Source organism: Protomyctophum parallelum (genome assembly GCF_964188405.1).
Source record: "Protomyctophum parallelum genome assembly, chromosome: 2".
NCBI classification, from domain to species: Eukaryota; Metazoa; Chordata; class Actinopteri; order Myctophiformes; family Myctophidae; genus Protomyctophum; species Protomyctophum parallelum.
Window position 1 is genome coordinate 13,955,752 of NC_139699.1, and position 27,549 is coordinate 13,983,300.

Here is a 27,549-nt window from a genome sequence, read left to right on the forward strand (position 1 = left end):
CAAAAAAGGGAAAAGATACTATATACAGTGAGGGAAAATGGGGTGGGGGGGTGGGGGGGATTCAGATTTTACAGAGGCCAGTTTCGAATTGCAGCCATCCGTAGGTGCCCTTTGAGAGCGGTTTTGAAGGAGTCAAGGGATTCACATGTCTTAATGACTGTTGGTAGGGCGTTCCACATTTTGGTGGCATAGGAGCGAAAAGAATTTAGTCCCTTGTTTGTGCCGAATCTGGGTTGTACATGGTTTGTTGCACTCCCTCTGGTGTTGTGGGTGTGGACTTCGTTTACATTAAGGAAGTATTTAGACAGGTACATGGGTATCTTGGTGGTGTATCGAATCTTGTGGACCAGACCCATTGCAAGATGCTGTACTCTGTCGTCGACCCTAAGCCATCCCAGCCTGTCAAAGTGGGCAGGGGTGAGGTGGGTTCGGGGGGTGAGGCCAAGTAGGAGCCTGACCAGTTTGTTTTGAGAGGTCTGGAGCCTTGTTTTAAGGGCCTTTGAGGTGCTGTGGTACCAAGAGGTGGATGCATAGTCAAAGAAACCTTGTACGAGGGCTCCTGTTAAGGTCTTCAAGGTGTTTTTGCTGACCAGTGAGGAGATCCTGTAAAGGAATCTTGTTCTTTGATTGACTTTTTTGATTACGTTGGTGGCCATTTTATCACCGGAAAGATTGGCCTCCAGGATGGAACCTAGGTAGGTAATTTCATCTTTTCGTGTGATAATATTGTCACCCACTCTAACCAAGAAGCCATCTGCCTTGCTGAGTTTACTATTTGATCCGAAGAGGATGGATTCAGTTTTTCCCAGGTGTAAGGATAGTTTGTTATCAGCGAGCCAGGTGCAGATTCTACCGAGTTCAGAGCTGAGGGTCTTTTCAACCTGCAGTTTCGGGGCACTTTCACCAGCTGGAGCTGCAAGTGGCTGATCTACAACGTGTCCGGACGCGACGCGTTGTGAGCTTGTATATAAATAATATAACTCTCGCTATTTTTCGTGGCACAACAACTAGTTCCCTCAGTGTTTGTGTTTTCTTCACTTTCCGGGGCACTTTCAGCAGCTGCAGCCTCTGCTAGCTACTGTGCTAACGATGTGCATCCAAAAACAAAACAAACCAGGGTTGCCCCATATCGTGGATGTGAGAGTGAAACAAGCAACCAGGTCCCCTATATATCGTCCACTAAACAATGTGCTTATTTATATTATGTTGGCTATTTGAGAATAGACGATCTACAAGCTCACAAGCGTTCTACCATTATTTACAAGTATGTATTTTAAGCAATCCAATGCCTTATTTAATGAACCATTTTAATTAAATATTTGAAATTACCCACTTGGAATAAAGAAATCAGATAATTGGCTGATCCTTGAGCTTGTAGCTCAGGCATTTTAAACCTTTTACCTGAATTGTTCACATTTGAGTTAGTCTTTTAAATGATTAAAGTAAATCATTTCGAGAGTGTACAGAACAAACTATCATTTAGCCCATAACCCACTTTGGAAACTACTTTCCATTTGATTTAAGCTGTAGAGAAGGAACGTAAATATAATATTGCTGTGGTTATGATGAAATACATTTTTAATATCATTAAACTCTGAGAGTGTACAGTACAGGGCTAAATGATAGTTTGTGACACTCATGTTTTGCTTTGTTGGCAACTTGGTCATAGAATATTGCCTGATTGCCTAATTTGTTTACTTAGATGAAAGAATTGTAATTTCTCACATGCTAATATCTCATTAGCAGTAGCCATCATCATCATCATCGTTGTTAGCTTTGCTATTCAGATGTAATTCAGTCAGGAAGTTCAGAACGTTACAACAACAACAACAACAACAGGACTTAGGTCCGACTTAGCATACCAAGTGATCAATATTGCATTCGAGGCTACGCCCAGCAGGCTGATCTACCCACAACGTGCCTGAATGCCAGAATGCCTGACCGCTCACGAACACATTAAGAATAAATCAGGCATCTCGTTAGGCATCGTCAGGCATTCTGTACTGTTGTAGTAGGCTAGCTGAATGAATGAATAGCTAGCCTACTACAACAGCATGAATAGGCTATGACTAACGAGAAATAAAACCACGTATTTTTATACAAATGGAAGTGTACACTACACTACTTGCTTTCCCCTTCATGACAGCAGCAAGACAGTGCTTGCATGCGAGGCGCACGCATGGCTCGCAATCATAGCTGTGTGTGAGGAGATGATCACAGTCACAGATTTTGCCTGTTATTTATATATTGATCGCGTCTGTGTCTGTGACATTGCGCAGCAGTGCACACACACGAGAGAGAAAGAGACGTAGAGAGAGAGAGGTGCTGCGTGTTAAAAAAATAAATTGGCTACTCTCATCGTTGTGTTCTGCATGGGTCGCAAACTTCTCTTTACATCGCAGCTGGTCAGCGTGCATGATCATCATGCAGCAGCTAGATGCGCGCTCCAGTGGCGAGATCACTTCCCCTTTCGGCGACTCTTCGTCACTTTCCGGGTCGAGTTCTCAGACAGAACTCGACCCGGAAAGTGACGAGGAGTCGCCGAAAGGGGAAGTGATCTCGCCAAAGATGAAGAAGACTCGGCGAGGCGAGTCTTCCAGTATTCATCTTTTCGACACACACTCCCGCGATAGATTCTATTATGGCGCCATCTGGTGGTTTCAATCATCTCAGAGAGAAAATATTAGATTTATCCAAACCTGCTGTATTCTAGGCCTATATGAGATATGGGAGAGGTTCTGTATTCTAGGCCTATATGAGATATGGGAGAGGTTTTGGACTTCATTAAGGCCTATATGAGATATGGGAGAGGTTTGTATTCTAGGCCTATATGAGATATGGGAGAGGTTTATCCAAACCTGCTGTATTCTAGGCCTATATGAGATATGGGAGAGGTTCTTAGGCCTATATGAGATATGGGAGAGGTTTGTATTCTAGGCCTATATGAGATATGGGAGAGGTTTGTATTCTAGGCCTATATGAGATATGGGAGAGGTTCTTGGACTTCATTAAAGATGGAGTGCCACCATTTTTTTCCACCATAAAACATGATCATCAGGTATTATTACAATATAAGGGGGAGAACTTTTTCCAAAAGGTGTACAGTATTTGTTAAAATCATGCTTTTATGTGGACACGCCCACCTGAACTGAAGCCACACCCACAGCTGTAGTTGTATGATAAAGGGGGAGGGGTTAGGGGAGGGGCTGATAGTGTGGTGTCACTATATTACTGTTTACTTCATTGGCCCGTTTGACTGTCAAGGGTTCAGCCTCCAGGAAGAAACCCTAAATACAAAGTCAACACACAATTGCACATAAAAACAACTCCAGTCTGTCTAATTAAGTACTGTCACCTCATAGACACATGAAAAACTGAAAAAATACAAAGATTGTGGCACTCCATCTTTAAGCGAGGTGATATTGAAGAGGCTTTGGATTTGGTTAATTTGAGTTGTCAGCTGTAGGCTGGGAGTAAGGAACTGTGATGGAGACATTGTGCGTTTGTTTGTTTAACTAAAGCCTATTTGTAGGCTAATGTATTTTTTTCTTTGTTTTCATTGACATATCCTGGTGGTGTTTCTTTGAAGATTTTGTTTTTGTGTTTGTGCTGCCATTTGGGTGTATGAAAAAATATATGTGAATATAATTGCTTTGAGAACTATATGTTTAAAGAAAAATCTATATGTTTTTAAAAAATCCATGGAAACTTGGGGGAAGCTACGTTATAAACTATCTGAAGACTGCTGAGGACGACACTATGTTGTTTAGTAAGTAAGAATTGTTAGGCTAAATATCCTGTAAAGTAGACATCGAAATGAAAACAGACAGTAGGCCTACACTGCTGGCACAGGTTCGTTACATTCTAATAGGCCTACATAAAACAGTATATCCAAGGATATGTCTGGTTAACCCGTCATACTCTTTGATACACAGATCGAATGACAGAAAGTGCCCACTGCCGCAGTGCCCGCATATACTTTGATGAATTGAAAATGGTGGACCCTATTGGAAACAATTAAGTGTAATGCTTTGGTGTCGTCCACTCACAGTTAACAGTTTTTTGTATTGAGTTGTAGGCATAGTAGGCTACTTGAAATGTACTATAATTCTGCAAACTGTTAATAAATCAATCAATCAATGAAACATGTATGCAAAGAAACAGTTTGGTCAACTAAAATTCTGTTTATGTGTGTGCGCGCGTCCGCGCGCGTGAACGTGCGCGCGCCTTTAGCCTATGCGCGAATCCAGCCTCTGTCAAACCGCACTGTGAGGAGTTGAACCCGACGAGCATCTTTTACAGTAGGCTACAGAGGAGGCTATTTATATAATATACATTTGACTTACAAACTTCATTTTGACATCTATCGACTTTCCCCTTGCATCTCTGACAATGTTGGCGACAAAGAGCACTTGAAAAGTAGGTATCATGGCTTTATTGTATTTGTATTTCTGGTCATTTTGTGTACATTATTAGCCTATACTTCATGTGAGATTGAAATATAGAAACTAAGCACAATGGTCCGTCATAGCAATATTGAACATGTAGCCTACTAATTTATAGTCATTTTGTCTTTGCAACTAAAACGAACATAATCTTTGTGTATCCACAGGAGGGGAAAGTGAAAAAACAACAAACTTATGTTCCTATTTGGTCATAAAAAGGGTCGAGGAAAGGATGGAGGAAAGAAACACAGTTCAGCTAAAGGTAAGACATTCGAAGATCATTGCAACTTTAACACAATTGCAGCACTTTAATTAATATTTCACAATGATAATATCTGGTCCAATTAACCGTCCAACGTTTGTCATCCTTCCCTGAGACATGCGGTCCCCTTTTATCCACTTTGTTTTGCGTTTCATAATTATATAAGGCATGTTTTTGTCACTGATTGTAAAAATGTATAACCTATATGCAGATGTATGGTTAGTCTACTTGTTAGTTACCACACTCTTAGATACAGTTTGTACACAAATACTATAAGAATGTTATTTGTTCAGACATAAGCTATAGGTTTTATATAGGCATAAACCTGGCATCACTTAAGTTTGTAGCACTAAATTGTTTTTCTTTGCACTATAGCTATAGGCTTGACCCTTTAGTTCATGCCTTTTACTCTGTTCATGCACTTTGTCAAGCTGATAAGAGCATGATCTGCCACATGACTATAAATTGATGATAATAATAATAATAATAATAATAATAATAATAATAATAATAATAATAATAATAGGCATAACAATAAGAAGATTCTGTAAGAAAATTAACAAATCCTTTTATTATACGGTATGTCGTATAGGCTATGATGACTTGTATTTTGAAGTCTCTTCTCTTGGGTGATTTAAGTGGAACCAATTTAATTAGCCCAATTCATCAGCGTGTTCCGTGTCGACCTTCACACAGTGTGTCAGTCCTTCATGCATCTAAGTGTGTCAGGAGAAGTTGGAGGATAGCTTTGTGACCTACAAAGAGAATGCTGAATTATACAACAAGAATTAGGGATCAGAGATGCCATAGCCCACCCCTCCCCATTTGTATCTTTTGTTTGCTATACCACAAACTGTCGACTTAGGTCAGATTCTAACCTAATACTTCGGTAGACTCAGATCCGTATGGGCGGGGAAATTGGATTCTTGCATATTTAATTGGCTGCGGTTTGCCTTCACACTGTCATTCGCAGCAATTGGAAACGCAGCAAGGGGGACCTTTATCAATGTGTTCCATTCATAAACTATAGCCTACACAGTGAAATCTGTGATAAAATTACACTCATAACGTGCATGTGTCGTGCCGTCTGGGACCCCCCCCCCCCCCCCTCTCTCTCTCTACGCACGCAGCCGCCACACACTGTTCTTTTGGGCATGCAGTACAGCGCTGCATGAGCGCACTGATATAACTCCCCAGTCCCACACAGTGACAGCACTCCATGTTTACGGCACGCACAGACAGACAGACAGACAGACAGACAGACAGACAGAATATTATGTAGGCTATAATACACTGCAGTGTTTTTATGTGTTTTCTTAAGCAATTGATTAATGTACACGTCCTCATTTCGATCAGGGCTTCAGTCTCCTTATTCGACCACGTCTATCCACAGTAACGGGACATCTTTGTGCTGCGTAAAATATGCCTTCTCCGTCTCAAACTTAATTTCCTTTATTTACTGCGGATTGCATTCACACCTGCACCGAATCGTAGTCAAGTGCGATTCGAAGCGAAGCGAAACCCACGTTTTTGGGCGGAGTAAAATGCGGTTATTTGCTGCGCATTAGGATTCGAATGAGCCTTCACACCTGCCAAACGAAGCACACTTTCTGACAATGCGCAGCAGGATTCGTTTTAATCGCAATGGTATGAATGTGACCTTAGATAGTATTTTAGACAGACTTATAGCTCGTTACGTAGACAGCACTAGAATTGCATTTTATGTAGTCATAGCACTTTATAGTACACATATTGTATAATATATAATATAGTATAGTATGTATAGTTGACATAGATACTCCACTGTTACGTTCTTAGTTTATACATGATTCATGATAACTACTTTTTATATATGTGATGTATGACATGCTTTTGTTTTTGCTTAAATGTATAAGTCGCTCTGGATCAAGAGCGTCTGCTAAATGCCTAAATTGTAAATTGTAAATTGTAAACTGTGTTTTGAAGGGTGGGGGACCGTTTTCTATTTATTATTTATGTATATGTACAGTTGTACACAGTAGACCTATACATATATCCTGATCTTATATGGACAACCCATTGTTGATAAGCATATGCAATGTTATAATATCTTGTGCTCTTTGATCTGCAGAAAAGAAGAGAAGAGAAGACATTTCAAAGGGTAATTCAGACCGCTATATGAATATTCTCTGCAACATAAAACAGGTTTTTGGTGAATCTTTATGGGGGGCACGTCACACATTTTGCACCCAAATTTAAATGAAGTCGAGGACATAATAAACATGATGTTGGAGTGTATTTAGTTTTTTTTGTCCATTCCCTGTGACATCACAAGATCTTAATGTATTTAGTTTTATATTTGAGGGGCGCTCACCACTCCTATGCACAGCTGTGTGTGTGTGTGTGTGTGTGTGTGTGTGTGTGTGTGTGTGTGTGTGTGTGTGTGTGTGTGTGTGTGTGTGTGGCTGAGCACTGTGTGACCCAATAGGGATGATTTGATTGGTTGAGCACTGTGTGACCCCATAGGGATGATTTGATTGGCTGAGCACTGTGTGTACCCCATAGACTGATGATTTGATTGGCTGAGCACTGTGTGTACCCCATAGACTGATGATTTGATTGGCTGAGCACTGTGTGTACCCCATAGTGATGATTTGATTGGCTGAGCACTGTGTGTACCCCATATACTGATGATTTGATTGGCTGAGCACTGTGTGTACCCCATAGACTGATGATTTGATTGGCTGAGCACTGTGTGTACCCCATAGACTGATGATTTGACCTACAAGCCAACGAGTGGCGCGCTACGAGCTTGTAGATATGCTATCTTTCAATAGCTAAAGCATATCATAATGCTAACACCAAAAGGGGTTCCCGCCCCCAAAATGGTTAACAGGATTTGGGTGAAGTTCCCCTTTAAAAAAATAGAGGGAACATGCTGCTTATTAATATTTCATAACGTGCTGCTCTTGTTGGCGAAAGCAGAGAGAACGGGAGATAAATGTGTCAGGCTCATTAAAATTGTACGTTTAAAGTACATGACCATGGCTATGGACCTTTGAATAATAGAGATATAACAGTACAAACTCTGAGACGTTGTACTCGATGCCTCGGGCGCATGCTCTCTGTGTGCTACTTCTCCAAAACAATCAGTAGTCTCAAGACTTATTAAATATGCTAAACATGGCCTTGATTGCCAATTAGTAATCAGTGAAAAGGTTTATATAATCATAGATCAGCCTGTTGTTCCTCCTTGTGAATTTAACATTTAACCCCACATCATATCTCAAGACAGATTTACTATTTGTATAAAATATATTTACAACAATGTACATATAATACCATTCTCTCTCTCTCTCTCTCTCTCTCTCTCTCTCTCTCTCTCTCTCTCTCTCTCTCTCTCTCTCTCTCTCTCTCTCTCTCTCTCTCTCTCTCTCTCTCTCTCTCTATTCAATTCAATTCAATTGAGCTTTATTGGCATGAGAAAACGTACGTTTACATTGCCAAAGCAGAAGTGGGACAAGACGATCAAAACAGAACAATGTATTTACAAATACATTTTGGATATAAATAGGAATCAAATAAAGGTGTACTGTAAACAGAGCTGTGTTATATTAGCACTTTGGGTAATACTATCTTGTGAAACTATAAAAAATAAATTGTGCATTTTCTGTCAGAGATAGTTATACAATATACAATTATACATCCATATAGGAGACGTTAGTGACACAATTTTTGTATTTTTCCAGTTTTTCATGTGTCTATGAGGTGACCGTACTTCATTAGACACCCTGGAGTTGTTTTTATGTGCAATGGTGTATTAACTTTGTATTTAGGGTTTCTTCCTGGAGGCTGAACCCTTGACAGTCAAACGGGCCAATGAAGTAAACAGTAATATAGTGACATCACACTATCAGCCCCTCCCCTAACCCCTCCCCCTTTATCATACAAATACAGCTGTGGGTGCGGCTTCAGTTCAGGTGGATCACCACCCATCACCACCCACCAGGCAAACCAGGCGTACTTAATGAACTGGTGGGCGTGCCCACATAAAAGCATGATTTTAACAAATACTGTACACTTTTTGGAAAAAGTTCTTCCCCCTTATATTGTAATAATACCTGATGATCATGTTTTAGGGTGGAAAAAAAATGTGGCACTCCATCTTTAAGGTGCTTGTATTCCATTTGACATTCTCTCCCTCTCTCTCTCTCTCTCTCTCTCCTCTCCTCTAGGTTCTCATGCCACCCTGCAGAGTGGCAGTGCCAGGGGGGTGGTTCCACACCTCCAGGATGTGGGCAGTGGCAGTGGGGGGGGCAGGAGGACCAGACTGACCAAGCGTGTGTCCATCTCCTTGCCTTCCTCCCCTCAGCTTCCTCACCAGTCTTACATTGTACCCTCGCACTCCTGTGCCAAGTCCTCTATGGGTATGTTTGATATATAGTTTGTATAGAAGATAAAGAGATGGGGTGGCACGGTGGCACAGTCGGTAGTGCTGTCGCCTCACAGCTAGAAGGTCCTGGGTTCGATTCCCGCTCGGGGCGCTGTGGGTGCTGGCTTTAATATTATTATTAAATACTATGGGGCCATCAATACAATGCAATACAATCAATACCTTGTTTATTGGTTTCGTTAAATTCTTTGTTGTCTTTTTACTTCATTGTGCTGTTCACTTCATGTTTTCCTGTTTGGTTTTAACTTGTTGATTGCTTGTTCTGTGTTCTGTTCAGCACCTTGTGATTTTGTCTTAAAAGGTGCTTTACAAATAAAATGTACTTACTTACTTACTTACAATAGTGTACAGTACATAAATTAATTTTCAATCAGTCAATCATATAAAAAAAAACTGTGTGCGAACACTAGGGGGCAATATGCAGCAATGAGTAAGCATATGGCCATTCAAACCAGCTCCATGTTTCAAACTAGTATGTATTCTAAAGCATAACGGTTATAGTGACCCACAATCTCACACCTCTGAAGTGATCCACTCATTTATGTGTTTGTTTTGAAGGATTAAAACAATCACTTGGATTGTAGATGCATGCGAACGCCATCTGTTATTTGTTATTTTGTATTTACGCAGGGCAGCTTTCACAGTGCGATTGAGGTGTGGTCCAGTTTAAATCGCCATATCTCAGTATTCTGAGCATGAAATGATCTCCTGAATGACCTGAATCATTCATGATAACATAAGATGATGCCCCATTTGTCCTCAGATGCCTCGAACACAAAACACAATCCATAGATTAAATAAAATACAAGCACTGACCCACACCGATGCGTCCCTGTTTCTCCCTTCAGACGGAGACATTAACTTTACTTAAGGCATTAGAGATAAACACACACTGTGGATTGAACTGTGTGGCTTTCTGCACGCGTGCATCAAATTCAGGGCACATGCTTTACTCCTGGGACACAATTCAAATTCTGCACCGCAGATCTCATCTGGGCAGGCTTAATCTCTCTCTCTCTCTCTCTCTCTCTCTCGCCCTCTCTCTCTCTTTCATATTCCTCCCTATATCTCCACCCTCCGTCCCTCCCTCCTACCACCTCTCTGGCTCGCCCCTCTTCTCTTTGCGCTGACTACAGGACTGATAAGGAGGCTGGAGCATGTGGACACCCGATCTTCTTACCCCAGGAACGCTCTGGTTTTTGCCCCGTGTCGTACAGGCGAGGCAGCAGCCCACAGAGGTGAGAGAGAGAAGGACCGCTTATCTCCATATCTGTTTTACAGGGACTTATCAGAGGCTTAATGTTTAGAGACGAGAAGAGGGGGCAAGAGGAAGAGAGAGTGAGAGAGAGAGAGAGAGTGTGTGTGTGTGTGTGTGTGTGTGTGTGTGTGTGTGTGTGTGTGGGGGGGGGGGGGGGGGGGGGGGTGTTGGGGGGGGTTCAAAGCTTTGCGTTTAGTTTCCCATATTGAAATATAATCAGAAATAGAAATATCATCAGGCATGTGTATTTACCGGTAATCCTCACTGTGTGTGTGTGTGTGTGTGTGTGTGTGTGTGTGTGTGTGTGTGTGTGTGTGTGTGTGTGTGTGTGTGTGTGTGTGTGTGTGTGTGTGTGTGTGTGTGTGTGTGTGTGTGTGTGTGTGTGTGTGTGTGTGTGTGTGTGTGAGAGAGAGAGAGAGAGAGTGTGTGTGTGTGTGTGTGTGTGTGTGTGTGTGTGTGTGTGTGAGAGAGAGAGAGTGCACGTGTGTGTGTGTGTGTGTGTGTGTGTTTAAGTTTGTAATTGTTTTAGTGTGATATTTGTGAAGGTGATGTAAATGCCCCGTCCCATGCAGCCCCTCTACTGTATGTATACTGTATGTTGGGACCAGAGGGCTGTGTACAGTATACTGTATGTTGGGACCAGAGGGCTGCCCTGAAGGCTGCCGTATACAGTTTGTATGAAGCATCTTCCCTTCTGGTTGCCAGGCACCTCTCAGCTTCCTGTTTCCAATGGCAACTACTAGGTGGTTTGATGGATAGCGCTGGACATTCAGTTTATCATCTGCCTTCACATCACTCCAGATTGGGTCTCACTGCTGGGTCTCTGCTGACTGAATGCCAAACATCACTCCAGATTGGGTCTCACTGCTCTGCTGACTGAATGCCAAAGTTTGCTCTTTCTTTCCCCTTCCAACCACCCTCCCCCCCCTCCCTCTCATTTACCGAACAGAATCAAGTTTATATGAAAAAAAATGTGTTTTGTAAAACTCGGCTTCATGCTGCCATTATAACAGGCTTCTGGGAAATTTGGGGCAGAGGTTTTAGAATTGGTATCCAGGGAGTGTGTGTTGCAGTTTCGTAGCAACCAGGCTAATGGTGCCGGAGATTAGCTGGTAGCAGATGGAAGGACACACACACAGACAGACGGACGGACGGACGGACGGACAGACAGACAGGGGCAAAAACATATTCTCTGCTATATGCAAATAGCCTGAGGTGGAGACAAAGAGAGACTGAGGAACAACAAGAGGTCTCTAAACCCCAGAGAGACTCGTGAGCCGAGGTGTGAGCTGTTCTTCATCATACTCCATGTTGACATACACATTGGTCAGCTGATTATACAGCATAGGAAGAATCATTGAGTTATGATTGTGTACGAATGGAACACAGAATGAGCGCCATCAGCGCTATCTACAGGGAGGTGGGCGTGGACCATGGAGGAGTCGTGGTTAAAGGTCATGGCATCAGGGAGCTTTAGACAGTGATATAGATGAATGCACCACATGGTCTGTGTCAGGACCTGTCTCACTGCACAGAGGACCTGTCTCACTGCACAGAGGACCTGTCTCACTGCACAGAGGACATGTCTCACTGCACCACATGGTCTGTGTCAGGACCTGTCTCACTGTACAGAGGACCTGTCTCACTGCACAGAGGACATGTCTCACTGCACCACATGGTCTGTGTCAGGACCTGTCTCACTGCACATATGACCTGTCTCACTGCACAGAGGACCTGTCTCACTGCACAGAGGACCTGTCTCACTGCACAGAGGACATGTCTCACTGCACCACATGGTCTGTGTCAGGACCTGTCTCACTGCACAGAGGACCTGTCTCACTGCACAGAGGACCTGTCTCACTGCACAGAGGACCTGTCTCACTGCACAGAGGACCTGTCTCACTGCACAGAGGACATGTCTCACTGCACCACATGGTCTGTGTCAGGACCTGTCTCACTGCACAGAGGACCTGTCTCACGGCACAGAGGACATGTCTCACTGCACCACATGGTCTGTGTCAGGACCTGTCTCACTGCACAGAGACCTGTCTCACTGCACAGAGGACCTGTCTCACTGCACCACATGGTCTGTGTCAGGACCTGTCTCACTGCACAGAGGACCTGTCTCACTGCACAGAGGACCTGTCTCACTGCACAGAGGACCTGTCTCACTGCACCACATGGTCTGTGTCAGGACCAGTCTCACTGCACAGAGGACCTGTCCCACTGCACATATGACCTGTCTCACTGCACAGAGGACCTGTCCCACTGCACATATGACCTGTCTCACTGCACAGAGGACCTGTCTCACTGCACAGAGGACCTGTCTCACTGCACAGTGGACCTATCTCACTGCACAGAGGACCTGTCTCACTGCACAGTGGACCTGTCTCACTGCACAGAGGACCTGTCTCACTGTGTCAGGATCTGTCTCACTGCACAGAGGACCTGTCTCACTGCACAGCTGAGGTGGAAGCAAGACAGTCAAATGGCAAAACTCATTGACATTCACAGTCACGTCTCTCAGCTGAACGTGCCGGGCAGGGTGCATGCACACACACACACACACACACACACACACACACACACACACACACACACACACACACACACACACACACACACACACACACACACACACACACACACACACAAACAAACTGAAAAAGACTCTGCCTTTGCATTACTAATCAGGGCAGCTGGAGCTACACTGACTTGTGGATATATAGATATATATGTACATTACATACCATATATTGGCATTGATGCAGGATGGGAGACTTGGGGGAGTTATATCTTCTTGTTTCATCTTTATCTTTAGGGGTAGGTTGGGGGTATTAGACGCTGAGTTTGCTGATTTTAATCTGACCTATGCCATGTTTCCATCTGCACATGTATATCCACCCATCTTTAATCTGACCTACTGTATACCATGTTTCCATCTGCACATGTATACCTCCCATCCTGCGTTCCAGACCTCCACGTGGAGCCCAGTCAGGGCTCCTCCATTTGTACCCAGGAACTGATGACCAGACTGTGCTTCTTACTGGGAGAAGAAGCCCCTGAAGGCACGGAAAGCTCTCTTATGGAGGACCAGAGGGACAAGAAGGTACGGTGTCTGTGGACGTTGTTGCACTATAGTCCACATTGCCTAGAAGCTATTTGCCTTTTGTTTAGTTTTTAAGTATCCCATTATCAGATGCCTTCTTCTTATTCAAAGTCTGAAACTTGATTTGAAACTTTATTAATGCCTTTGGGTGAAGCAGGATGTACAGTAGAAGCTGTATCTGTTTATTATGCTTTATAATCAAAACCCTGCAGCACAAGAAGATGAACATATCTGACAGTCGACCACATTGATTATATTGTGCTGTACTACGACTGCATCGCTCCGATCCTACAGTCGATATCTTTTTAACCCCTGCACCGCTGGGGGAGTCGTGAGTCGTGACAGACGGCTGTTGTACATGCCAGTGTTGTTTTTGGCGGCGCATTTAGATTTTTAGTTTTAGTCATAGTCTCTTGAATAGCTTTCCTTTAGTTTTAGTCACATTTTTGTCATCTGGAATGTTTTAGTGTTTAGTCTAGTTTTAGTCGACAAAATATCATAAGATTTTAGCACAGCAGGCCTTGATGCCGTCGTAATGACTGATTTTACACAACACACACATTTTTCAGCGTGCAACCAAGTATAGAATTACATATACTGGATCTCTTCTCCACTAGTCCCTTCCTAACATTTTAGTCTAGTTTTTATTTGTTGACGAAATGTGAGTATATTTAGTCTTAGTATTTAGTCATCATGGCTTAGTTTTCATTTCGTTTTCCATTTAGTTTTCATCAGTGGAAAAAAGGTAGTCGACGAACATTTTTAGTCATAGTTTTAGTCGACGAAAACAACACTGGTACATACTTCTTCACAGTGGCGTGCACAGACGTTTAGAGGGGCAGGTGCTCAAGTGAAACAAAAGGGCACCTTGTGCAGCGCGTGGAACCGGCCCATTTTGGGGCGGGAACCCATTTTGGTGTTAGCATTATGTTATGCTTTAGCTATTGAAAAATAGCAGATCTACAAGCTCATAGTGCGCCACCGAGTGGCGCGCTATGAGCTTGTAGGTCTGCTATTTTTTTTTTATCGAAGAACCACTGACATAGAAACATAGCTTTAGATTGTGGGGGCCTAAATAATATAGTAGAAGCGTTTTTATCAAGAATTGATCAATGTCACCATGGTCCACACACTACAAATTAAGAAAAAAAAGAACACTTTTGTTGTTTTTTAGCTCTAGCACCCCCTAGTGTCTATCTGTGCACACCACTGCTTCTTCATAAATCTCTTCATCACGTCTGTGTGGTTGCATTGCTCAGCCATGGCCCACTTCCACAGCCTCGTTCTACCACCTGAGCTCCAGATCCACTCAGTTACACAGAGATAGCAGCACGACTCATATGAGCAATGTGGGTTGTCCTGGCTAAGATAAATGACGCTGGGGTATAAAGGGAATAACGCTGAGCTACTTTACCTTCCCTGCCATGTCTCCGTTCCTCCCAGCCTCGGGATAGCAGAGAGATGGAGGGGTGGTCAGGATGAGTTGACCAGAATACAGTACATAATAAATGGACACAATCGGAGCACACATTGCTTTTTTCTAAATAGAGATTGTTGTATTCTTTATTCATATTTTATTTGTGGACTATTATTATTATTTGTAATAAACTAGCAGATTTCCTATGTATGTATGAATCAATCAACCAATCTATCTATCTATCTATCTATCTATCTATCTATCTATCTATCTATCTATCTATCTATCTATCTATCTATCTATCTATCTATCTATCTATCTATCTATCTATCTATCTATCTATCTATCTATCTATCTATCTATCTATCTATCTACATGGTTATTTTAAATACTGTTATTACCGTATTGTGCCGAATATAAGACTCATTTGTGAAAAGGAACATTGAATGTCAAATGGTCAAGTCCCCGATTATAATACGACCGCATCTTTGGTGATGGGCGATGGGCAATGAGCGATGGGCGATGGGCGATGAGTGATGGGCGATGGGCGATGGGCGATGGGCGATGGGCGATGGGCGATGGGCGATGGGCGATGGGCGATGGGCGATGGGCGATGGGTTATGAGCGATGGGCGATGGGCGATGGGTTATGAGCGATGGGCGATGGGCGATGGGCGATGGGCTATGAGCGATGGGCGATGGGCGATGGGCGATGGGCGATGGGCGATGGGCGATGAGCGATGGGCGATGAGTGATGGGCGATGGGCGATGGGCGATGGGCGATGATTTGATTGGCTAAGCAAAGTACATGTTGAAGATAAAAGGGAGGGCAGAAAGGGGAAGACGTAAAAGTGAGGACGCAAATTGTGATTGGCCAGCATGAGATGATATCATGATGATTAGAGCGCCTCTCACTTCTCACGGGTGTGATTTTTCCTTTTCTTTGTACCCTTTTGATCTCTCTCTCTCTCTCTCTCTCTCTTCATTTTTAGATGAAAGGCACAGGTACAGGCATACAAAAACAAATGCACATAAAACATAATTCAAATTCTTTGCCAACTACAGTCAGTGGCTTGCCCCTTGCCTCATTTAAAATCCTACCCCCAAACCGCAGTACCAACCACCGTTGACAAAAAAAAGAGAAAAATATAGTAATGATAACAATTAAATACAACATAAAGCTAGATATATTTTTTTAATTAACAAAAAATAAAAGATAATCCCTCCCAACCCACCCCGTCATAGGCCTGAAAAGAAAAAGAAATTAGCAAAGATTTCAACAAAGACCAAAAAGAAAAAAGGGGGGTTATACAGATATAATTAGTTATATAATTATGTCATGCTATAGTTAGCTAATATATAGTAGAGGTCCTAACTTGATAGAGAATATGGTTCCAGGCAGCTGTCTATTAGGGACTTTAACCCATTTTGGGGCGGGAACCCCTTTTGGTGTTAGCATCATGTCGTGCTTTAGCTATTGAAAAATAGCAGATCTACAAGCTCATAGCGTGCCACCGAGTGGCGCGCTATGAGCTTGTAGGTCTGCTATTTTTTTTAACTGTCAGGATTTAAGACATTTTTTTAATCTGATCTGAGGTCAAAATGCATTAAAGAACCACCATTCTTCCGTGCGTTAGAATCTGATCTCAGGTCAGAATGGGTTAAGCAACGACTGTTGTCAGGACGGCTCTGCTACACGGCGGCTATGACGCCCACGCCGTAGCTGTCAAAACCGTTAAGCAAACAGCCTGCGACGACGGCGACATCGGTTCCCATGGTGACGCGTCCATGCAGCATGTGTCAAACATAAACACATTATTATTATAATTTTTAAAACACCCCGTCGCGCGTCAGCTAACTTGCCGATATTGCTTAATTCCTACATGCGCTGGACATGATCAGCAGTGGAAAGAGGAAGGTGCTGCATGGAGCAATCTGTGTTATTCTAAAACCGTTTTAATAAACATGGTTAATATGACATGTGGTATTTGTGTTATCTCTTCATTCAGAGCATGCCAACACATTACACAGCATAAGAGAGGTGATGGAGCAATCAGTGTAAATGTAAATGACAGCTATCATTTCAATAAACATGGTTATGACATGGCGTTGTAGACACTGCCGTAGTAGAAAGGGCTGCGACGGAGAGCAGGTTTATGTATCGAGCACTGATCCATTTCCGGTTGCCGTAGCCGACTGCCGTAGCCGTCGTTGCTTAAAGTCGCTATTGTTTGATAGTTTGCACCATTTAATCTAGCTGTAGAAAGCTCCATTGTTACAACATAGTTAATACACTGTTTTGATCTCTCTCCCTGTGCAGTGTGACGCCTCGGCCCAGGGTGTGAGTCCCAGCTCCACTCTGACCTGCAGTACCACGTCTCCCTGTTCGGGGAGCCCAGATGCAACGCTGAGCCTCGGTACCGGTACCGGAGAGCCACCGGTGCACCCCCGCCCTCTGCCTCTGTCCTTGCAGCCCACCTCTGGTCCCGGCATAAACCCAGCCTGCACTAACCTCTCCAGCCCCGTGTCCAGCCTGGTCCGCTGCTCCAGCCCACGACGCCTCTCTGAAAACAGCCCCGGGCCGGTTCACAGTCCCTCTTCCACTCTGGAGAGCATGGATAGTGGGATTATAGGTGAGAGTTGTGATGTCTGTTAGATTATTTGGGTTAAAAAGGTTATCTTTGGCCCAGGCCGTAGCGTAACGGTCTGGGCACCGGACTGGTAATCCAGTCGCAGTGTGCCGCGGGTTCGACTCCCGGACCCGACACGGCCTTTACTGCATGTCATCCCCCCATCTCTCTCCCGTTTCCTGTCAGCCTACTGTCTGTCCCTTCAAAAATCAATAAAAGGCGTAAGCCGCAAAAAAAAAATATATCAAAAAAAAAAAAGGTTATCTTTGAAAAACAAAGAAAAGGTCCTGCACACGGTCAGAAACTTGCCAAGGATGTTGCTCTTTATTGTGTCAACGTTTCGGTCGATTATACCTTCATCAGGACAGACAATGAACGTCTAAACCCAGAGTTGTTGTGTTAGATGTAGGTTAATTCTTTAGCTACCGTTAAACCCAGGTTATGGTTGAGAGTTGTTGTGTTAGATGTAGGTTCTTGTCAGATCTGGCCTACCCTATACAGTAGCTATCTCTTAAATGTTGTGTCCCTGTAACCACTTCAGCCTCAAGGCTCCCTCCTGTCAGAACTAGGACACTGCTGTCTTTGTTGCTTATGGGTCCGCTTCTCCTGAAATAGGACATATTCTCTTCCTAAATGGCGTTTGTATTTATAGTTTAAATACAAAAGGGTGAAGGACACATGCAGTGCAATAATGCAACCCTGTGGTTGTGATACTGTAGGTTCAGTTCAAAGTGGAGAATTCCTTCCTTGTTGATTGAATTGCATGCCCTTCAGAATGTCATTATAATAATAATAATAATAATAATCTTTATTGTCCCGAAGGATATTCATCTTCACAGGTCTGTTCAACACCAACAACAAAAACAACACGTAGTACAGAAAAACATTACACCAAGACAATACAAAAACATGAGTTCCCCACTGTGTACAGAACCATCCTATATATATAACTGCCCTTTACAGATAAAGACTATTTATGGAGCATTTATAAAGGAAAGGGAGTATTAACAGGTGCCAGGGGAGGTAAAATTACTTTCACTGCTACACACAGCTAGGGATGCCACCGATTAATCGATTTTCAGATTAATCGTCGGAGTCTTTAATAGCCAAAATATAGGCTAATAAGTAAGGCTGCATGATATATCGAACATGTACCTTCATCAGAGTGGAGAATATAAGTATAAATCAAGTTGAGCAAAGCCACTCTTCTCTGCCCCTCTCACTAACAGACACAGTTAACGATTGCTTGTTAAGTGCCTGCCAGACAGACAATCAGATGAAATGAAGGCAGGTGTAGAGTAGAGTGTAGATTAGTGAACTGAACATGTTCTCTTTATATCAAGTACTTCATACCAGCCCCTTATGAAACTACTTCTCCCCAAATCCAAATGGATTTCATTTTCCATCCTGAATGGCACTAGCATACAATGAGGGGGGGGGGGGGGGGGGGGGGAGTTCAATGAATCGAGTATTAATCGGCAGAGCTGTCGATTATTCAATTTGGCTGATGGTCACTTTCTGCCATCCCTACACACAGCAGATGGCTGTTCAGATGGCTCAGATGAGATGTAGGCTACCTGGGAACCTATAGTGTCTTGGACACATTGAGCTGATGGTCAAAGCCAGTGACCTGATTCAGAGGCAACCTCTATACCTACTTACTGTAGCTATGGCCTTGTGCCTGTAGCCCACAAATCATACTGTATACTCTTTTTAACCCATTTTGGGGCGGGAACCCCTTTTGGTGCATGTTTTAAGCATTATGTTATGCTTTAGCTGTTGAAAAATAGCAGTTCTACAAGCTCATAGCTATGAACTTGTAGGTTTGCTATTTTTGAAAAATCGTGAAAATGTGCATCAAATCATTGAATATATATTCTTTCAGAGTGAAAGTTTTGAACTAAAATCTTTGCTTCTGGGGGGTTCCTGGAACAACATATTTTCAGATGGGGGTCGGCAGTCAATTACATATAATCTTGGGGACATAGAAACATGGGTTTTTCAGAAAACTGTCAGGATTTAGAAGACATTTGTAGAATCGTTCCCAGGTCTAAATGGGTCAAGGTGTGTATATTTGTCCTTTCTCTTGACCGTCCACACCACTGATCACTCTCTCTCTCTCTGCATGTGAAACAGCGACCATCACTAGCTCTTCTGAGAATGAGGAGCGCAGCTGTTCTAGCTGGGATCTGACTAAAGACGATGGAAGAGTTGGTGGGAACTCAAACGATGATCCCAGACCTCCCAGACCCGGCAGGGACAACGATGATCCCAGACCTCCCAGACCCGGCAGGGACAACGATGATCCCAGACCTCCCAGACCCGGCAGGGACAACCTAAACCCACCCGTCCCGGTAGACGTCCCAGCAGACGACGAGGCCTTTATACCTCATCCAGACGTCATCATGCAACCCAGGACTCCACCCCCGCCGAAGAGGCCCCTCCCACAGCGGAACACGCACAGCACCTCGTCCCTCGTGATGCCTCGTCCGAACTCCGTGGCAGGTGCAGTAGCTTCACCTTCTGTATGTCATGGATATCATGGATGTTACTACTGATCATTTGGGCAAAACATAGTATTGTTAATAATATTGAAGCATGTTCTTTTGGACAGCTCAGTGGCCTTGTGGTTAGAGTGTCCGCCCTGAGACTGGGAGGTCGGGGTTCGATCCCCGGCCGGGTCATACCAAAGACTCTAAAAATGGGACCCAATGCCTCCCTGCTTGACACTCAGCATCAAGGGTTGGATTGGGGGTGAGTCCCTGTGACATACTAGCGTCATGTCCAGGGGGTGTACTTGTACAGAAACAGGAGATAGGCTCCTGCCCTATGGGCCTCATGGCTCGGCAAGGCTACTTACTTTATGTTGTTTTTTGGACGGGACAAAGGTTGGGAAAAGTCCCACCTCTGGCCACTTATATCAACAGAAAATATGGCTTGCTTTACATCGTGCAGGGCACCCTCTCAGGCACATGATTAATGGGGGTGTATACTTAGTTTAGACTAATCATTAGTTAGACATAAGGTTGGTGAGGGGTGTGTTAAGACGACCGGATTAAGGTTGGTGAGGGGTGCGTTAAAACGACCGGATTAAGGTTGGTGAGGGGTGCATTAAGACGACCGGATTAAGGATGGTGAGGGGTGCGTTAAGACGACCGGATTAAGGTTGGTGAGGGGTGCATTAAGACGACCGGATTAAGGATGGTGAGGGGTGCGTTAAGACGACCGGATTAAGGTTGGTGAGGGGTGTGTTAAAACGACCGGATTAAGGTTGGTGAGGGGTGCATTAAGACGACCAGATTAAGGTTGGTGAGGGGTGCGTTAAAACGACCAGATTAAGGTTGGTGAGGGGTGCATTAAGACGACCAGGTTAAGGTTGGTGAGGGGTGCGTTAAAATGACCGGATTAAGGTTGGTGAGAGGTGCATTAAAACGAGCAGATTAAGGTTGGTGAGGGGTGCATTAAGACGACCAGATTAAGGTTGGTGAGGGGTGCGTTAAAATGACCGGATTAAGGTTGGTGAGGGGTGCATTAAAACGAGCAGATTAAGGTTGGTGAGGGGTGCATTAAGACGACCAGATTAAGGTTGGTGAGGGGTGCGTTAAAACGACCGGATTAAGGTTGGTGAGAGTTGCGTTAAAACGACCGGATTAAGGTTGGTGAGGGGTGTGTTAAGACGACCGGATTAAGGTTGGTGAGGGGTGCGTTAAAACGACCGGATTAAGGTTGGTGAGGGGTGCGTTAAAACGACCGGATTAAGGTTGGTGAGGGGTGCGTTAAGACGACCGGATTAAGGTTGGTGAGGGGTGCGTTAATACGACCGGATTAAGGTTGGTGAGGGGTGCGTTAAGACGTCCGGATTAAGGTTGGTGAGGGGTGCGTTAAAACGACCGGATTAAGGTTGGTGAGGGGTGCGTTAAAACGACCGGATTAAGGTTGGTGAGGGGTGCGTTAAAACGACCGGATTAAGGTTGGTGAGGGGTGCGTTAAAACGACCGGATTAAGGTTGGTGAGGGGTGCATTAAGACGACCGGATTAAGGTTGGTGAGGGGTGCATTAAAATGACCAGATTAAGGTTGGTGAGGGGTGCGTTAAAACGACCGGATTAAGGTTGGTGAGAGGTGCGTTAAAACGACCGGATTAAGGTTGGTGAGGGGTGCGTTAAGACGACCGGAATAAGGTTGGTGAGGGGTGCGTTAAGACGACCGGATTAAGGTTGGTGAGGGGTGCGTTAAGACGACTGGATGAAGGTTGGTGAGGGGTGCGTTAAACGACCGGATTAAGGTTGGTGAGGGCGGGGTGCGTTAAAACGACCGGATTAAGGTTGGTGAGGGGTGCGTTAAAACGACCGGATTAAGGTTGGTGAGGGGTGCGTTAAGACGACCGGATTAAGGTTGGTGAGGGGTGCGTTGTGTGTCTGTAGTGTGTAGTGTGTAGTGTGTAATGTGTAGTGTGTTCGGGTGACAGCAGTGAACTTCTTCCTGCTCACTTTCCCGCTCGTTCACACATTTCTGTTGACTGGATACAGTGGATGGTCTGACTCCCAGGACCACATTTCTCTAGTTGTAGACTGCTTTACACATCAGTGGATGAATGACGTTGAAGGGAGTGACACCATCCCTGATGGCTGATTGATTAATTGATTAAATTGATTGAGGTGGCAGTACTCCTCATTTACTCCAAATGGACCCCTTGTGAGGGCCCCATATGGTCCATATGGTTCCATTTGTACGCTCTGTGTGCGGGGAACATTTTCCACGCTCCACATTTAGTTTCCAGTGCAGAGGAGGCATAATTTGGGGCATCTTAAGCGAAGCCGCGGGGAGCATCTCTGCATCGGGTTGTCGTGTTCTACTTCTCGCTGAGGTCGGATGTACACGGTGAACACTACAGTGAACACTACAGCTCCAACCTGCTGTCCCCATTTTTCTATATTTTCACAACGCATTGTGATGCAATGTGTGATATACCGTCGTACAAAGAAGTATAAAACCTAAATAAAAGTCATACAGTGTAACCTTTTCAATTAAACAAAAGCTATTTTGGATATAATCTTTTTCTGAGTATATAATAACTATCCACATACATTTATTTTCTTCTCTAAACACTATTAACCCATTTTGGGGCAGGAACCCCTTTCTGTGTTTTAAGCTATTGAAATATAGCAGATCTACAAGCTCATAGCGCGGCACTCCCTGGAACATAACATAATTTTAGATGGGGGTCGGCGGCCAATTACATATATTTCTGAGGGTACTTCACATGAAAATGCTTGAGCACCACTGACCTCTGACATACATTTTTCAGAAAACTATCAGAATTTAGAAGGAATCGTCCTCAGGTTTAAATGGGTTAAACATGTTTTTTAATTTACATGATTGTATTTTTTTATTCAGTTCACTGCCTAGTTTTACGCTGACCTAGACCTGGGCCTCTATACTGAAGAACAATGCGAGTCGAGAACAAAATGCATGTTCATCCCAGTTATGCTCTACGCACGCATTGTACGCGTTGTCAGAGTATAGCCATTGTTTATGATGACATGTAGTCCTTGGGGCGCTGCAGGACCTTGGAGCATTCCTTTTGCAGCATCGCACAATTCCTTCCATATAGTCTATATGGAATAGACTGTATGTGCGTGCCATCATCATCATCATCATACACAGAAGTTATACGGGAACGCCTAATACTGAGAGGCAAAAAACTACTTTCTACTTTCTGTCCTTGACAGCCCCATACATCCAAACAGAAAAGTCCTATCTGATTGCATTAAATGACATTAAATGACATTAAACGACGTTAAACTCGCTTTAGCCACCCACTTTAGAGTCGCTCATATAATAGACAAGCGGAGCTATACAAGAGACGTGGCTAAAAACAGACTACTAAAATGAACGTCACGTGACTTTAAATGGTTAAGTGCGTGCGCCCTCAAGTTGTCATCTTCTTCAACCCCCTCCTCCTCCTGCAGTCGCCTCTTCCTTTCTCTTCAGAGCGGAAGACGAGATTCCCCCAAGGAGTTCTTCAACGTAGCGGCTGACAGTCGTCACTGTCGCTATAAGGACAGTTTGCTGCTTTCATCTGGATGAGGATCAGAATAGTGAAGAAACAAGGCTGTTATTATGGACCTTCTTTTTAATGAGATGATGAGACGGCCTATACTACTGGTATACAGTAGCACGTACTGTATAGACTTCATCACTGTATAATGTACACATTTGCAGCACATTTCGTGCCATCAGCCACTATACAGTATATTAAATATGGATGTTATAATGCATTACGAGCTTTTAATGCCTAGCACGCAGCCACGCACAATGATGTTGTGTGGCAACATGGGAGAGATAAGTCTTTAAGTCATTGTTCAGGTTGCTCTGAGGGAATGAGGAGCACTCAGGTGTGTGGAATTCGTTTCAATAGGGTTGTGATGACTGCACTTTTATTCAATGTTTCTTTTTCAAATGCTAAATAATGAACAAAACCCACATTCTTACCCCAGGTTAAAATGTAAACAGGCTAAATGATGATGGCTGATGCTTCACTATAGACAATGCATTCAAATGCAGAGATTAAATGTGAACTACAACAATCTATCACATGGAACGTATTATTATTAAACTTTGTGAAAAGTTAAAGGTGTTGTAAGGGATATGTGTTGTTAAAATAGCTCTAGTAATCATTGATATATAGTTTGTTCAGTAACAGAAGTCTTCCCATGTCTCCATATCCAGTCATAGGACTAATATAGGATACATACGGAAGTGAAACTGTAAGGGAAACTGGAAGACATTGAACTAAAACACAAGCTGATAAATCTTTGCAGGGATCTCTTTCCTTTTAGGATGGAATTTGTAACCCACATGTACATTTATTTCTGTTCACCAAAGAGATTGTGCGATGGGCAGACTACTGGTACTAAACAAAGACTGCATGGGATGTTTCACTTTCAAACATGTTTGGGGGATTTTAACATATACTCAGACTTTTGTGAGGACCCCATTTTTTAAGTTGATGTGTTTAACATAATGTGTCACTATAGACTATAGATCAAGCTTGTACATTTTAATTATATACTAAGAAAAACAAAACAGGAAGAAAAAACAACCTTTCGAATATCAATCGTAACTAAATACATAGGCAGTTTGCTTTAGTATTGAGTAACACAACAATTAATGATAGGGGAGAACGGGGTAAGATGAGCCATGGGTAAGTTGAACCACCCCCTTTATTTAGAAAACTAGAAAACTGTGTTGCCATGTGACCTTAAATCTAGTAAGCGTCCATCATTTACACCTGGCTGTGAAGTTGGGAAGCACATGGGGAAAGTAGAAAACATTATTTTAAACGAAAAACTGTTTTTGTTGGTCAAAATTTGACACATCATGTAAAATGACTGTTATGCAAAGCAAAATGTACCTAGGTCTAAAATGTAATATCATACACGTTGATGATTTGCCAATGGATAGAACCATGTGAATCATTTAGCAAATACATTGTCTGAAGTAGCTTATTCTAGTCATTGTTTTCTAAAATGGAGGCTGGGGGTAAAATCAACCAATGTCCGGGGGTAAGTTGAGTCAATGGGAATCACAATTAATACTTTTTTTATTAAGTCTTTGCTACTCAAATTATACTGAATGACCTTTAATTTGCATGTACATATACTCATTTAAGAGAAGTTTGGTATATATATAATATAAGGTTTTGAATAACAAACTTTATTTAATTGTCTTAATATTGTTTAAATAATAAATAAACAAATAAATAAATAAGACTATTTGCAAAAGGGAAAACTGTTATTATATTATCGATAAGTGAATACATTATCTGTTCAAGTTTTAGCTTTTAACATTCAAATATCATGTGGTTCAACTTACTCCTCGACTTGGACCAACTTACCCCTTACCTAATTGAGCCACATTACCACATTACCACTTTTTTAAAAAGGTCATTGATTACTCATTATTTCAATTGATAGAAGACATCCTGAAATATGTGTAGATCATTAGATTTTACTGCCATCTCATTTTGCCTTGCTTCCAGGACAACTTAAAATCTTACCCCGTTCTAGAGTGAACGTTTTAAACTCAAATCTTCTCTGCTTCTGAGGGGTTCCTGGAACAACATATTTTCAGATGCAGGGGTCTGTGGCCAAATACTTATCATTTTGGGAAATATTGAGCACCACTGATACAGAAACATGAGGTATTTCAGAAAACTGTGATGATTATACTCTTAAACTAAATTATGTTGTGTGGCAACGGCAGAGATCTGAATATTGTGTGTCTTGTGTGATGATTACTCTTAAACTCAGTGATGTTGTGTGGCCACACGGGAGTGATCTGAATATTGTGTGATGATTATACTCTTAAACTCGGCATAGAAGGATTCTTAGCGACAGGGATTTGCTCATTTCTCCCAGCTGCAGCCATGCTGTAATTGCTGCTTTAAAGCTTTTAGACCTGACGTCGAAAAAATAATAAAAATCTTCTAAATCTTTCTGAAATACCTCATGTTTCTATATGAGTGGTGCTCAATATTTCATGTCAAGGACCACAAAGATTATCTGTATTTGGCCTCCGACCCCAATCTGAAAATATGTTGTTCCAGGAACCCCCCTGGAAGCAAAGATTTGAGTTAAAAATCACACCTGTGTGAACCGAGTGGTGCAACTCCCCTCTCTCTCTCCCCTCCTCCTCCTCCTCTCTCTCTCTCTCTCTCTCTCTCTCTCTCTCTCTCTCATGAGCAGGCAACAGCGCATAGGTGAACGTCACATACATAGGTGAACACGGACAAAGCTGTTCCTTGAAGTGGTTGCACCACTCAAAAACGTTTGCTGTGACAGAATATATATTCAAAGATTCACCACATTTTCACGATTTTTCAAAAATAGCAGACCTACGAGTGCCGCGCTATGAGCTTCTGATCCGCTATTTTTCAAAGTATAACATAATGCTTTAAAACACCCCAAAAGGGGTTCCCGCCCAGAATGGGTTAAAGCTTTTAGTCAGAGTGGTGCAGCTGCCTCGCCTGCCCCCAGATTACTCCAGACTGAATTAAGCAGCGCCGTACCGTCCGTACGCCATGTGACCCTGCTGTGATGTCATCACACTGGCCTGGGATGCTGGGCATCCTCATCTGGTTCCTGTTTGACGGATTGTCTGCCAATGTTATTATGAGAGAGAGAGAGAGAGAGAGAGAGAGAGAGAGATGACAGGAGTCTGTCTGGTTTTATCCTACTCTGTGAGGATTAGAGGCTGTAATGCCACATACTGTACACTCTGTACAGGGAATGTTGATGGTTGATTATGTTATATGAATCACAGTATGCTTATGCAGTGACAGTGTGTAGTGTGTAGTGTGTTCGGATGACTGCAGTGAACAATGAATGAACAATGAATGCTTGTGTGTGTGAGTGTGTGTTCGTGTGTGCGTGGGACAGGTTTAGGTGAAAGCAATGTCCCCAAATGAGTGTGGGTGCGTGTGTGCATGCGTGCTTGGGTGTGTGCATGCATGCGTGGGTTTGGGAGGATTACATGGAGCTATATTTTAAAACAACTCTTTTATTTTTCTTCTCAGATCCAGGACCATAACCTTATTATATCATCTTGATGTACTGTAGTGTGTAATCTAGTTAAACATTCATAAGCCTCTTGAAAGAAAGAGAGAGACAACAAGCTTGGATGGACTTGAACATAAAGTCCTTGTTGACCTTTTTGTTTTATTCCACAGAGAGGTTTATGAACTGTTATCACAGAGCCTCCCATCTGTGTGTTTCATGCGCTGATGCATTTGTTTTATTAAAAACTTAATCTGGTTCATCATGCCCACTGAATAATGTTCATGAGGTAAGCTAAATAATGGGATAAGTTTGCATGTTCCATTGTAAACATGAACACATTTTGACCTGAGGACGATTCCACTAATGTCTTCTAAATCTTGACAGTATTTCAGTCATTTTCTTTTTTCTTGTGAAGGAATCCCAAAAATATATGAA

The 27,549-nt window shown here is 43.0% G+C and overlaps 1 protein-coding gene across 1 annotated transcript in view; it reads left to right on the forward strand.

The window, feature by feature from the left end:
* Nucleotides 1-2,424: 2,424 nt before the first annotated feature.
* LOC310854526 (protein TANC1-like) overlaps nt 2,425-27,549 on the forward strand; it is a gene marked incomplete at its 5' end in the record, with an annotated part of 74,672 nt that continues 49,547 nt past the window's right edge. The window contains 6 exons of the mRNA XM_083759206.1: nt 2,425-2,599; nt 8,922-9,113; nt 10,276-10,377; nt 13,373-13,506; nt 17,243-17,555; nt 19,689-20,057. Coding sequence (XP_083615332.1) covers nt 2,425-2,599; nt 8,922-9,113; nt 10,276-10,377; nt 13,373-13,506; nt 17,243-17,555; nt 19,689-20,057 — 1,285 coding nt within the window. The remainder of the gene's footprint in view (nt 2,600-8,921; nt 9,114-10,275; nt 10,378-13,372; nt 13,507-17,242; nt 17,556-19,688; nt 20,058-27,549) is intronic.